This window comes from Podarcis raffonei, chromosome 10, assembly GCF_027172205.1.
Source record: "Podarcis raffonei isolate rPodRaf1 chromosome 10, rPodRaf1.pri, whole genome shotgun sequence".
NCBI lineage: Eukaryota > Metazoa > Chordata > Lepidosauria > Squamata > Lacertidae > Podarcis > Podarcis raffonei.
In genome coordinates, this window is record NC_070611.1 from 64,818,884 (window position 1) to 64,831,064 (window position 12,181).

The 12,181-nt window shown below is 48.7% G+C and overlaps 1 protein-coding gene across 1 annotated transcript in view; it reads left to right on the top strand.

Annotated features, from left to right (window-relative positions):
- The first annotated feature begins 505 nt into the window (after positions 1-505).
- Positions 506-12,181, top strand: part of ST8SIA1 (ST8 alpha-N-acetyl-neuraminide alpha-2,8-sialyltransferase 1) — a 99,022-nt gene continuing 87,346 nt past the window's right edge. The window contains exon 1 of the mRNA XM_053405650.1: positions 506-1,247. Within this exon, the coding sequence (XP_053261625.1) occupies positions 1,012-1,247 (236 nt within the window). The 5' untranslated portion in view covers positions 506-1,011. The remainder of the gene's footprint in view (positions 1,248-12,181) is intronic.

Genomic DNA, 12,181 nt, shown 5'->3' on the forward strand with positions numbered 1-12,181 from the left:
ATCTTCTCGCCACACCTCCTCCTCGACGTTTCTTTATTGTTAGACATCAACTCGGCCTCCCCCCTGACCGCTTTATCTTTGGAAAACAATAGAAGCTTTTGATATCATGAACTCCATCCCCACCCCCTTAGAAATCCCCGTTTTCTTTCTTTAGGAATAATACCCATCGCTTCGCCTCTTTTCTTTTTCCTCTGCTGGCTGCTCCAAATCTTTCATTTTTACATTTTTTGCCTGCGGCAGAAAGCTCGAGAGCAACAAAAGAGAAAAGCGGAGAGACGAAGTGGCCAAGCCCACCCCTCTCCTGTTCCCTTTCTATGTGGGTGGGTGGGTGTGATTTGTGGGTGAATGCGCACGGGAAAGGAGATCATTCTTATTTTGGCTAGGGCGCGCTTGTGGCGCGCAGGAACCCGGCAGAGCCTCCGCGCGTCGTAGCCAGACGCCGCCACCGCCGCCACACCCCCTTCTGTCCCCCTCCCCCTTTTCCTTACGCCGCTTTCCAGCCTCGAGGATCCCAACCCCTCCCCTCTCTCCCCTCCCCTCCCCAGACTCGCAGCCGACAAGGAGAGGACCGGGCGGGTTGCCGCTCCGTCGGGGCGTCGCTGCGCTTTGCACAGCTTTTTGCAAAGCGAGCCGGGCAGCACATGCGAGCTGCGCTCTGCTTTCTCTCTCTCTCTCTCTCTCGGATCTCCCTCCCTCTTTAGAAATCGCGGAGGGAGGCGGCGGAGGCTTTGCAAGGCCGGACGAGCCATGGGGGGCCCCGTGGGCTTGCCCTCCCTCCCTCCTCCTTGCAGCCCCCACCCCTTTCCCCGGCGTCTTTAAGCAGCAGCGGCAGAAGGAGGAGGAGAAGGAACGGCGCGCCTGGGCGCATCGGCGAGGAAGAGGAACGCGCTGCTGCTGCTGCTGTTTTCGGCGGCGGCGCCCTGGCCATGGGGCGCTTCTTCGCCCCCGGAGGATGAGGTGGTGGTCGGGACTGCGGCTCCTGCGGCGCCGGGAGCTGCCCGCTGGCTCCCGATGAGCGACTGGAAGGCGGGGAAACGGCATCGGAGGATGGCGGCGGGTCTCCTGGCGTGCAAAGGCCCCCGCACCCGGCTGCCGGTGGGCGCCAGCGCCCTGGGCTTCTTTGTCCTCTGCTGGCTGTACATCTTCCCTGTCTACCGGCTGCCGGACGAGAAGGAGGTCGTGCAGGGAGTCCTGCTGCAGCAAGGCAGAGCCTGGCGGAGGAACCGCAGCGCCGTGGCCGGATTCAGGTGAGTGAGTGCCAGCCGGGCACCCCTGGCGGGCTGCGCAGCTGGGCACCCCAAGGGCACGCGGGGACACCCAGCAGCAGGGAAGGGCGCGCTTGCCTCTCCTTCGCAGGAGGCCGTGGCTAGTCCTCGGGATGAATCCTGCCTCCGCTTCATCACACTCCTTTATTGATAAGAAGAAATTAAAAACTTGATGAAGCATAGGACATTTCCCCCTGCAGAGCTTCCCTTCCAGCTTCCCTCCTGGATTCAGTAGATACTGATTTCCAAACAGGCAAGGGTGCGTCAATTTTTGGATAGGGTGGCTTTATTTTTACATCGCCATTATTGGAGACCCTCTTCCCCCCAAAACAGTAACCCCGAGCTAATTCGTCGGCATAAGAAGCGAAGTCAAGTTGTGACACTGCAGCTTTGCAGAACAAACTCCCGCAGGATGGCAGCCTGAGCGGATGGAAATGATGGGCTTATCTGTATCAGAGCGAGAGATAAAGCATGTGACCTTTTATAAATACTCTCCAGGCTGCAATCCTGGGCTGTGTGCGGGAGAGGTAGTTTTCAAGGCATTGAAAAGGACATGCCGGACAAGTTTGCTCCTTTGCTCCGGAAGCCTTGTGGAAGGATGCCGCTGGCTGCTAGAATGCTGTTATTTACAAAGCAAAGATATTAAAGCCATAAAGAGCAGAATGTGCTGCCATGCTGTCAATCAAAGGGTGCTGCAAGGGTGCCAGGAAGGCCACCTTGGCGGCACAGCACCCTTTGATTACACATCAGAGCAGCTGGAGAAGACAGGCCGAAATGTTTTGCAATCCCTCTCTTTTGTTTGCTGCTGTCATCTTCCTGTATTGCCCTTGTGCTAAGTCTGAATAATGGAGATACAAAGAGTACTATTGGAGATTTTGTTTTTTGCTGGGGGGTGCGTGGGTGGGCGCAAGAGGAAGGGAAAGCTGGTTGCAAGAATTTCCGATGTATTCTGTCTGGCCTACAAATTGTGTGGCCGGTTTCCGCCCGCCACGTGCTGCCTTCGCAAGCTGAATGCAAAGATTATTGCTGCCCTGTCCTTTATTTCCCTGACCTCTGGTTCATATTTATTGAATGCACGAACCCTGGACTCCCGAGTCGTAGTGCAACACTTGATAACGGCTATACCGCACTGGAGCTCGGATACGCCTTCTTCGATACACCTCCCTTCTTTTGTTCTCTCTCTCCCCCTCCTTTCTTGTCTGTGCCACTGTCTCTACATGTACATTTTCTTACTGGGGACCCACCTCTGAAGTTTGCCACATTCAGTACTGGCAAAACTGCAGGGATTATGTCCCTGTCTGCTGCCCCGGTTGTGTGAAAGTGGCAGAGAATTGCTGGGGAAGGGGGAGGTTGAAGTGTAATGGTCTTGCTTGGGTTGTGGGCAGAGCGTTTGGCCAGGGGACAGATGGGGTTTTGGAGTTTCACAATGCTGCCCTCCTTCACCTTTTTCAGTAATTCATAATATATACGTTGTTGGATTTATCACCCAGCCACCCCCACAACTCATGGTCCGTATAAACAATAGCACGTTGTCTATATCGAAATACATTTATCCCTATAAATGTATAGGGTGGCGCTGTAGTCTAAACCACTGAGCCTCTTGGGCTTGCTAATCGGAAGGTCGGAGGTTCGAATTCCTGCAACAGAGTGAGCTCCCGTTGCTCTGTCCCAGCTCCTCCCAACCTAGCAGTTCGAAAGCACGCTAGTGCAAGTAGATAAATAGGTACCACCGTGGCAGGAAGGTAGACGGCGTTTTTGCACGCTCTGGTTTCCGTCACGGTGTCCCGTTGCACCAGAAGTGGTTTAGTCCTGCTGTCCACATGACCTGGAAAGCTGTCTGTGGACAAACACCGGCTCCCTCGGCCTGAAAGCGAGATGAGCGCCGCAACCCCATAGTCGCCTTTGACTGGGCTTAAACCATCCAGGGGTCCTTTACCTTTTTACATTTATCCCTATGTCTAAATACATATCTGCATATATCATCCCATTTCTAATTCATTTATACCTATACCTATATCTTTTTTGATAATTATGGTTTTTTTATTATTATTATAAGTAATAAAAGTGCATTCAATGTCTCTCTTAACATCTCCCTTTACACTCCCTCCTGCTTCTCTCCACATCATTCACTCCCTCCTCCACAGAGAGTAGCCCTTCTCCCCCCGCAGCCCGGAGGAAATGACAGTCCTGAGCTGATTCAAGTCTACTTTGTTTTCCTTTCATTTCTGTTTCCTCTGCAATTCCCCTCCTCCAGATGTTTCTGGAAGATCTCTCTCCCCTGCTCCACATGCCTCCAACCCAACCTCAATACATCAGATTTATGATTTTTAATCTCCTGTGTTCAGACCTCACCTCTGCCACAGATTCTTCCTATTCAGCCTTTGGCCGTGCAGGATCACTCTATAAAAAGGGCACAAGAACAGCAGTGCAAACTATAAAGCAAATGTGCACAACTTATAAAGCAGGCAAAAAGGTAAAGGTAAAGGGACCCCTGACCATTAGGTCCAGTTGTGACCGACTCTGGGGTTGCAGTGCTCATCTTGCCAGCATGACTAAGCTGCTTCTGGCGAACCAGAGCAGTGCATAGAAATGCCGTTTACCTTCCCGCTGGAGTGGTACCTATTGATCTACTTGCACTTTGACATACTTTCGAACTGCTAGGTTGGCAGGAGCAGGGACCTAGCAACGGGAGCTCACCCTGCCGCAGGGATTCGAACCACCGACCTTCTGATCGGCAAGTCCAAGGCTCTGTGGTTTAACCCACCGCGCCACCCGCATCCCTATAAAGCAAGTACGTTGCATTAATTAGGAACGGACCCTCACCCCATGTGTTTTCAATTAAAGTGAAAGCCTGTCACAATCCGTTGAATAGAGGCACCAGGATTCCTGGCCCATCTTTGCCACAGAGTCATTCTGCTGCCTGAGGCGAGTCACATTCTCATTCCCACTCTCATCCTCAGTTCTCTTACCTGTAAAATGGGAGCAATAGAGAACACCATAGGATTCTTATGGGGTGGGCCCATTTCAAAACAACAACAAAGCAATGAAGTGCTTTGCAAGCAGTGTTTTACAAGAACATTCCATGTTCACACCCTGTAGTCCATCTGCAAGGCAGGCCCCCAAACATTCCCATTTTACAGATGAAAAACTGAGGCCGGCATAAAAATGTGTCTTGCCAGAGGTTGCGCAATTAGACAGCTGGGAAAGCTGAACCCTCTCCATGTGAATAAGAATGACTACATTGGCTGCGGCAGTATCTTTGTCAGAGTCACTGGGAAGAAAATCAACAATTTAGGGCTGAGCAAAACAGGCCCAAAGAACAGATCCAACTCTTTTTTTTCAAGGCCCTTGGAATTGGCTAAGCAAAACCATGAGCTCCTGATCAGTTCAAGGTTTGCCTTTCCCCCTTTTTAATTTAGAAAAACTCCTGGAGAAATGGGGAGATGCTTAATGTCAGTCATGGGGAAAGGCTGGAGGGGAGGACTGGGAAAAACATGTTCCCTGCTTGACGCACCGACCAGCGTGCTCTTGGAGCATGGCCAGCCAGCACCTGTCTCCCTGCTCCATGGAAACCTTGGCTTGGATGAATGTCCATGCAGTCTGCATCGCGTGGCCTGCCCTTTGCCGTTTACTCTATTGCTCGGAGCCGAGTCAAGGTTCCCTCCCTCCCTCCTGGGCCACCAGCCAATCCCACAGAGATGGGACGAGAGGATAGGCGAACCCTCACCCAGACCAAACTCTTTCATCTAAGGGTCAGAGAGCTGTGCTGAGAAATGGGCACAAACTGCCCCAAAGTCCAGGTTTCACACACGCACGATATTGTTAATACTGGAGGTCAAGGGATCACCGTTGGAGATGAGCGCAGATCCTAGTGCTGGGGCTTTATCGCCTCTCTCTGCTGGGACACACTTGGAGTCCGAAGGGTTTTCGTGGTCAAACCACGGCTGAGGAATGGATCCAGTACCAAGATACGTTAGGCATGGAGCTGGTCGTTGCTGGTGGTATTTGCACTCCTGCCTGACTACAAAGGCAAAAGGGTTGACACCCCCCCCCCCCCCGTAGCAGAAGGGTTTCACGCAAAACGGTCCTGGTTCAACCCACATCATCTCCTGGCAGGGCTGGGAAAGACTCTCTGGAGGGCTGCTGCCAGCCTGGGTAGACAGTACTGTGCTAGATGGACTAATGGTTTGACTTTATATAAAGCAACTTCCTATTTTCCTATGAGATAGACTGCTCGTGGCTATGGAGGGCCCATTTAGCTATCACTGCTAAAAACCACCGAGACTCTCTGTGAATGTGTTCAGTCGTTTTAAAAAAGCTAGTAAACTAGAATCTTCGGTAAAGAATTAATAAAATATTTCAATTTATTACCATGTATTCGTACTCTGAGCTAGTAAACTAGAGTCTTTAAAAAAAATCTTTTTTTTATTATGTACTCCAAGCTAGTAAACTAGAATCTTTTTAAAAATAATTAATAAAATCTTTTAATTTTTTTATTGTGTACTTATACTCCAAGCTAGTTAACTAGGATCCTTTAAAAAGAATTAATAAAACCTTTTAATTTTTTTTATTACGCACTCATACTCCAGGCTAGTAAACATGAATCTTTTTTAAAAAGAATTAATAAAATCTTTTAATTTTTCATTGCATACTTGCACTCCGTCTTTTCGCAAGCCCACTCTTCAGAGGGTATGTGATGCTGCTGCAAAGCTTTCCATAGGCAACTGTTGGACTCATTGGGACTTTGGGCTGATTCAGCAGGGCTCTTGGTATCTTCTTTTGCAATATTGGTACCAAATTTACACCTTAAATATACATGGAGAATTCACTTAAGCAACAGCACTAAGATCCTACTGACTTGAACAAACTCAAGCTTCCATCTATATGTGGCACAGAAGTTTCGCCTATATAAATCTGGCACTGTGTTAAACAGACTCAGGGTTTTTACCAAGGGCCTGCCGGCGATCAGTTTTACACTGTTATTCGCAAAAGGGACCGCACTAGTTTTTCGCCGGCTTTCTGTTGGAACATTGATATGTTCTGGTTTAAAACAATGGGAATAAGTGACCTGTTAAGATGAGACTTCTCAGACCAGAATCACAGCTTAGATTAACTTTGCAGTGTCTTGTAGTAGTGAATTCTGTATCTCAAGAGCGTTCAAAGAGACCTGCTGGATCAAAGCAGTCTCCCATCTCGCCCATCAGCCTATTCTCACAGTGGCTAGCTAGATGTTCCAGCCCACAAATTATAAATTGGTACCTTGGGAGTTTTTTAGGGGTCTTTATGTTTTCTTCCTGAAACCTTTTGCAACTCAGGTTTATTGGATAGTCCCTAAGACGTAGTTTTATGTGAGGGAGAGAGGCCTTCCACCTTCTGCATTCTCTCCATGATGACGCATTCCTCACCTGTCACATCCAATTTATGGAAAAACCTGGAGGTTTTCCAGAACCGCGACCATTTCTATTTGGACAGGCATTTTCTGTTAAGGAGAGAAAAACAGCTCAATGGAAGAACTTATGCCCTGCATGCAGAAGGCCCCAGGTGTCTCCAGGTAGGGTTGAGGAAAGCTATCTGAGACCCCAGAGAGTCAGTGATAGTTGGAGTAGATCAGAGGTATATATATGGACGTGGGTGGCACTGTGGGTTAAACCACAGAGCCTAGGACTTGCCAATCAGAAGGTCGGTGGTTCGAATCCCCGCAACGGGATGAGCTCCCGTTGCTCGGTCCCTGCTCCTGCCAACCTGGCAGTTTGAAAGCACATCAAAGTGCAAGTAGATAAATATCTCTGGCGAGAAGGTAAACGGCATTTCCATGCGCTGCTCTGGTTCGCCAGAAGCGGCTTAGTCATACTGGCCACATGACCCGGAAGCTATACGTCGGCCTATAGAGCGAGATGAGCGCCGCAACCCCAGAGTCAGTCACGACTGGACCTAATGGTCAGGGGTCCCTTTACACACACACACACACCTCTCATATCATTTTCAACAATTATTAAACATACTTTTATATCTTATACAGATTTTTTTTTTACTTCCATCAACCACATCTGAAAATTTTCCAATCTTTTCACTTAATTTACATTTTTTACTTTCACTGTTACATTTAAATATCATAACTAATGTCTCTCTTCTTTGCAATATTTCATATATTTCTCCTTACGAAACCTTGTAGTCCTACTCGCGTAATTTGTTGATTACAGTTGCTCTTCAAATAGTTCGTATATTTCTTCCAATCTTCTGTAAATCTCTGGTCCCACAGGTTTTGAATCCTTCCTGTCATTTTATCCAAGATCAGAGGTTTTCAATCTTTTTGAGTCCACGGCTCCCTTGACCAACTACATTCTTTCTGCGGCACCCCTGTGGGGCTCATTAGCCCAGTTAGGTCACACCTTGCCTGCAGAGCCGGCAGCCCCTCACCCTTTTTCGAACACCCTCCTCTTGTGGAGTGTTCCCCCAGCCTCCTCCCCTCTTCCTTCCCATTGGGAGTCCTCCAGGCAGCTGCTGCTGCCCCCCCGGTCTCTGAATTGCCTCCCCTGCCCCAAAGAGAGGTGTCCACAGGGGCCTGGGAAGCACTCCCTGGCCAGCCCCAGAGGACCATTCGCCTGAGGAGCTTATAGCAAGGGCTGCGGCAACAAGCAGCTGTGCAAGCCTCTGGGAGGTAGAGACATGAGAGGGCATCAGAGGAGGGAGCGAAGGGAAGAGAGGTAGAGACCAGGGTCACTCACGGCACCCCTGACCATCATTCAAGGCACCCAAGGGTGCCACCGCACACTGGTTGAAAACCACCGGAGTAGACAGTACTGAACTAGATGACCAGGGATTTAAATCTATGGCACTTGATCTTTGGCATGTTTTAATTATTGCATTGTTTTCCACTTGACCGTACAATTTGTCATTCGTACGCATGCAGAAAGGTGAGATTCCTAAGGGCTGTTTGCACTGAACGCCTCTTGGATGTGGGTACCAGTTTCTTGTAGGAACTTATGCATGTCCTATGTGCTTGCAAGAACACATGATGGACACGCACAGAACTGAGGAGTGGCTACCTCTTATATGCAGGTTGAGTCTGTCACAAAGGATGATGATTTATTAAACTTATTAGTTGCTTGTCACCCGAAGGTCTCCAAGCAACTTACAGTAAAAAAAATATACAATAGAGTACAATACAATACATAATACCATACATAATACCATAGTTCACCCTCCACAAAGCTACAATTCCCAGCACCCATTGCAAACTACAGTTCTGAGAATTCTCTTTATCTCTTTCTAACTTTTCTTTTTCACCTCTCCTCAACTGCCTTTTCTTCACACTCCTCCTTTAACAGAGAGAGAAAAGGATAATCTCCATAATTCTTCTTTTTGAAACTCTACTTTTAGAAAACATTAAGGGTTTCATCCAAGAAACAATGTATTTATATATAATCTTGGCTTCCAAACATTCAAGTCACAACTTGCTATAATGCATAAGATGTTATGATTATATGTTATGGCCATAATCACACCATATACTTAAAAGGGCTATGATACCATAAAAGCACATTGTATCACACATAGTATCACAAAAGTGCTTTAAATGTATGGTGCAACACACGGCCTGTGTTGGTGTGTTTTCTATGGCACCCTGTACTTTTGTTTCCAAATTCCCTCAGTCAGATCCCTCTGAACTCCTTCAAACCAGCCTCTGCCAACTGCGCACTTTATAGATGTTGCTCACATCTCACATTCGCCAGTGTTCAAAACTAGCCAGGCGTGTTTTGCTACTGGCACAGGTCCAGTTGCGATTACGTGGAGATTTCTGGCCACCAGCTTGGCAACCACAGTTTACAAACCTCTGACTTAGTCCATAGTTAATAGCATGTCCAATTCCCTTGTGTGTGTGTTTCTCCTTCTTGCGTACTGGGACGAGAGAATTGTTGTAAGAGCAAGCTACAGTCAAGCAATGTAGTTGAGATCATAGAATTGTAGGGTTGGAAAAGGACCCCAACCACCCTGGCAAATAGACATTCCATTGTTGGGACTGTAACGTATGATTAAGGTGCCATTTGGAGTCTAGCTTATATATCTCAGTTTCTAACACTGCCTTTAAACCATGCTTTAAACTTGCACAGTGGAGGGTGTTGGAGGATGGAAGGGGGGCTGAATGGTGAAAATTAAGTTCAAACTCACCCTCTTCTGAATGTGTTTGTTGTCATCGCCTTGGTTCTTTCTGATCTCCTCTCATTGGCTATGCTAAAGTTTTCTTTTGGGGAGACAATGTATGGGGCTGGGGGAACTTGTGGCCCTCCAGATTCTGGGGCTACAACTCCCACTAGCCCCAGGAAGCATGGCCAATGGTCAGGGTTGATGGGAGTTGTAGTCCAGCAACACTTGGAGTTTCCACACCCTGCATTCCCAAAGAATGACTGAGTCATCCCTTGTTGGCATCTGTCTGTCTCGAGAGACAGTGGAGTATGCCTCTGGGGGTGAAGTCAAACCATAGAATCATAGAATTGTAGAGTTGGAAGGGACCCTGAGGTCATCTAGGCAGGTGTGCTGGGCCCAGGGGTTAACCCGAGCAATGCGGTCCAGGTCCGGTCCCGAATCCAAGGCTTCCACGAGGAGTCAGTCCAACAGGGCCAAGGCAGTAAACCAGGCTAGGTCAGGCACAGGGTCTCAGGCAGGTTCTAGCAAACAGCAATGTTGCTCCTGCAACCTGGGGCGGGGTCCGACAGCCTTTTATCTCTGTCGGGGTAACGGCTGGTCCTGATCCCCTGGTGATTCACCTCCCTGTCTCGCCCAAAGGCAAGCACTCCTCCTGTGAGTACTCAGGTCTCTCCTTCTCTCCGTCCTTAGTCTCTCCAGCTCGGGAGACGTCGGTGGGTTACTAGACCCAGGGGCCACCTCAGCTTCTCCTGACCCAACTGGTAGTGGAGCAGCTGTGAGTGATGGCCCAGCTGAAGGCAACGAGGTCATCCCCGCATCTGGAGCCAGGGCAGGCTCAGGACCCTGACTTGGCCCAGCTGGTGCTTGTTGCAGGGGAACCTGTGCAGACTGGGACTCTTCAGGATCAGGCCCCAGACTTGGTTCAGATGATGCCTGAGGCAAGGGATCCGGTGCGGACTGAGACTCCTCTGGTTCCGAGTCCGAGCTCGAGTCCCAGGCCATCACAGCAGGAATCTCAGCTAAAGCATTCTTGACAGATAGCCCTCCAACCTCTGCTTAAAAACCTCAAAAGGAGAGCCCACCACCTCCTGAGGGAGACCATTCCACTGTCAAATAACCCTAACTGTCAGAAAGTTCTTCCTGATGTTGCGTTGGAATCTCCTTCCTTGTAACTTGAAGCCATTGGTTTGAGTGCTACCCTCCGAGCTGGAGAAAGCAAGCTTGATCCACCTTCCATGTGACAGCTGTGCCACATGATTCCTGTGTCTTAACCGCAGCTTCAGCTGCAAAGACCAGCTGATAACATGGATCTCTGTGCCCAGAAACTGGTGTTACCCAAACCGCTGTTGAAAGCCCAGCTAAAGAGTTAGCAACCCTGCCGTGACTGCTAGCATTTTGCAGTTACTGAGCACCCAACGGGCACCGGTCTTTGCTGTGCAGTGGGGTTGGCGGGAGAGATGTATGGCTGATTTGCCACTGTCCAGTTGCTGAATAACAACAACAGCAAAAACTTGCCCTTCCAAATGGCAATACAGTCATACCTCTTGTTACGTTTGCTTCGGGTTAAATCTTTTCAGGTTTTGTCCCGCGGTGATCCGGAAGTACCAGAAAGGGTTACTTCTGGGTTTTGCCGCTCGTGCATGTGCAGAAGCAGCGAATCGCGACCTGTGCACATGCAGACGTGGGTTGCTTTCTGCTCATGTTGCAAATGGGGCTCCGAAATGGATCCCGTTCGCAACCCAAGGTACCACTGTAATGCAGTAACATTGGGGAAGCATTGCTGAGAAGCTATTAAAGCAGAATGACGTGTTGTCAGTTCAGTACAAACCCACCACTAATGTGGTATTACTGCGTTGGTGACATGCTGAAGATGACATCTGCCAGGAAACTCCAATCTGGAGGGGTCCAGAGTTCCCCACCATCCCAGCGTCCCAGCTCTTCAAGGAGATTTAGCAGAAAAGAAAATTAGCAACCCTTGTGAGAAATAGTTTTCGACAGGAAGCCTTCAAACCTGTCTTGTCAAAGTGATGCTCTGTAATAGGGAGGAGATGCAAAGCCAAACTTTCAGACTCAGGGTGTTTGTGTTTGTGTGTGTAGATTTTAACCCATTCCTTCCCAGGTTGTGCTCCTGGGGAAATTCCTTTGAAGCCGGGTGTTTGCATGAAAAGAAATCCCCATTTCTTCCCAAAGCAAATGCCAGCTTCAGAGAACAGGATCTTTGTGAAGAACACAGCGGGAAAGTAAAGAGTTAAATCCTTCCCTGCTTTTCCCCCTCACCCCCATCCACACCTTCTGCATTTTTTCAGGCCCCTTGAGGCTGCATTAAAAAAAAAATACTTGCACATTTAAGGCAAAGATTCAATATCTAGATTGGCCCATGAGCTGCATCAATTGAATAGGAAGCAAACCTCTGCTCCAGAACAAGGAGCAAAATTGCCAGCCTCTGATGAGGTGTAAAAAGGCAGGCTCTGGTTAGCCTGCTTTAAAAGGAGACCTTGCACATTTCGATTCCTGTGCTTGAAAATTTAAGAAAAAATATGCCCGTCCAAGATAAGTAAGGGAAGCTTCCTGAAAATGTTTTCCAGCTCTGAGTGTCTCAGCCGTTTCGACTGGGCCTGCAAACAGTAATGAAAAGCTTATTTTTCCAATCTGCTTTGCTCAGGGTGCTTGCAAAATTGCACCCGTTCTGATTTCCTTCCTCGGGGCCTATGGAAGATTGCTTTATTTGTGGATTTTTAAACCAAAGCATGCGGCACCATCAGCTAAAACCA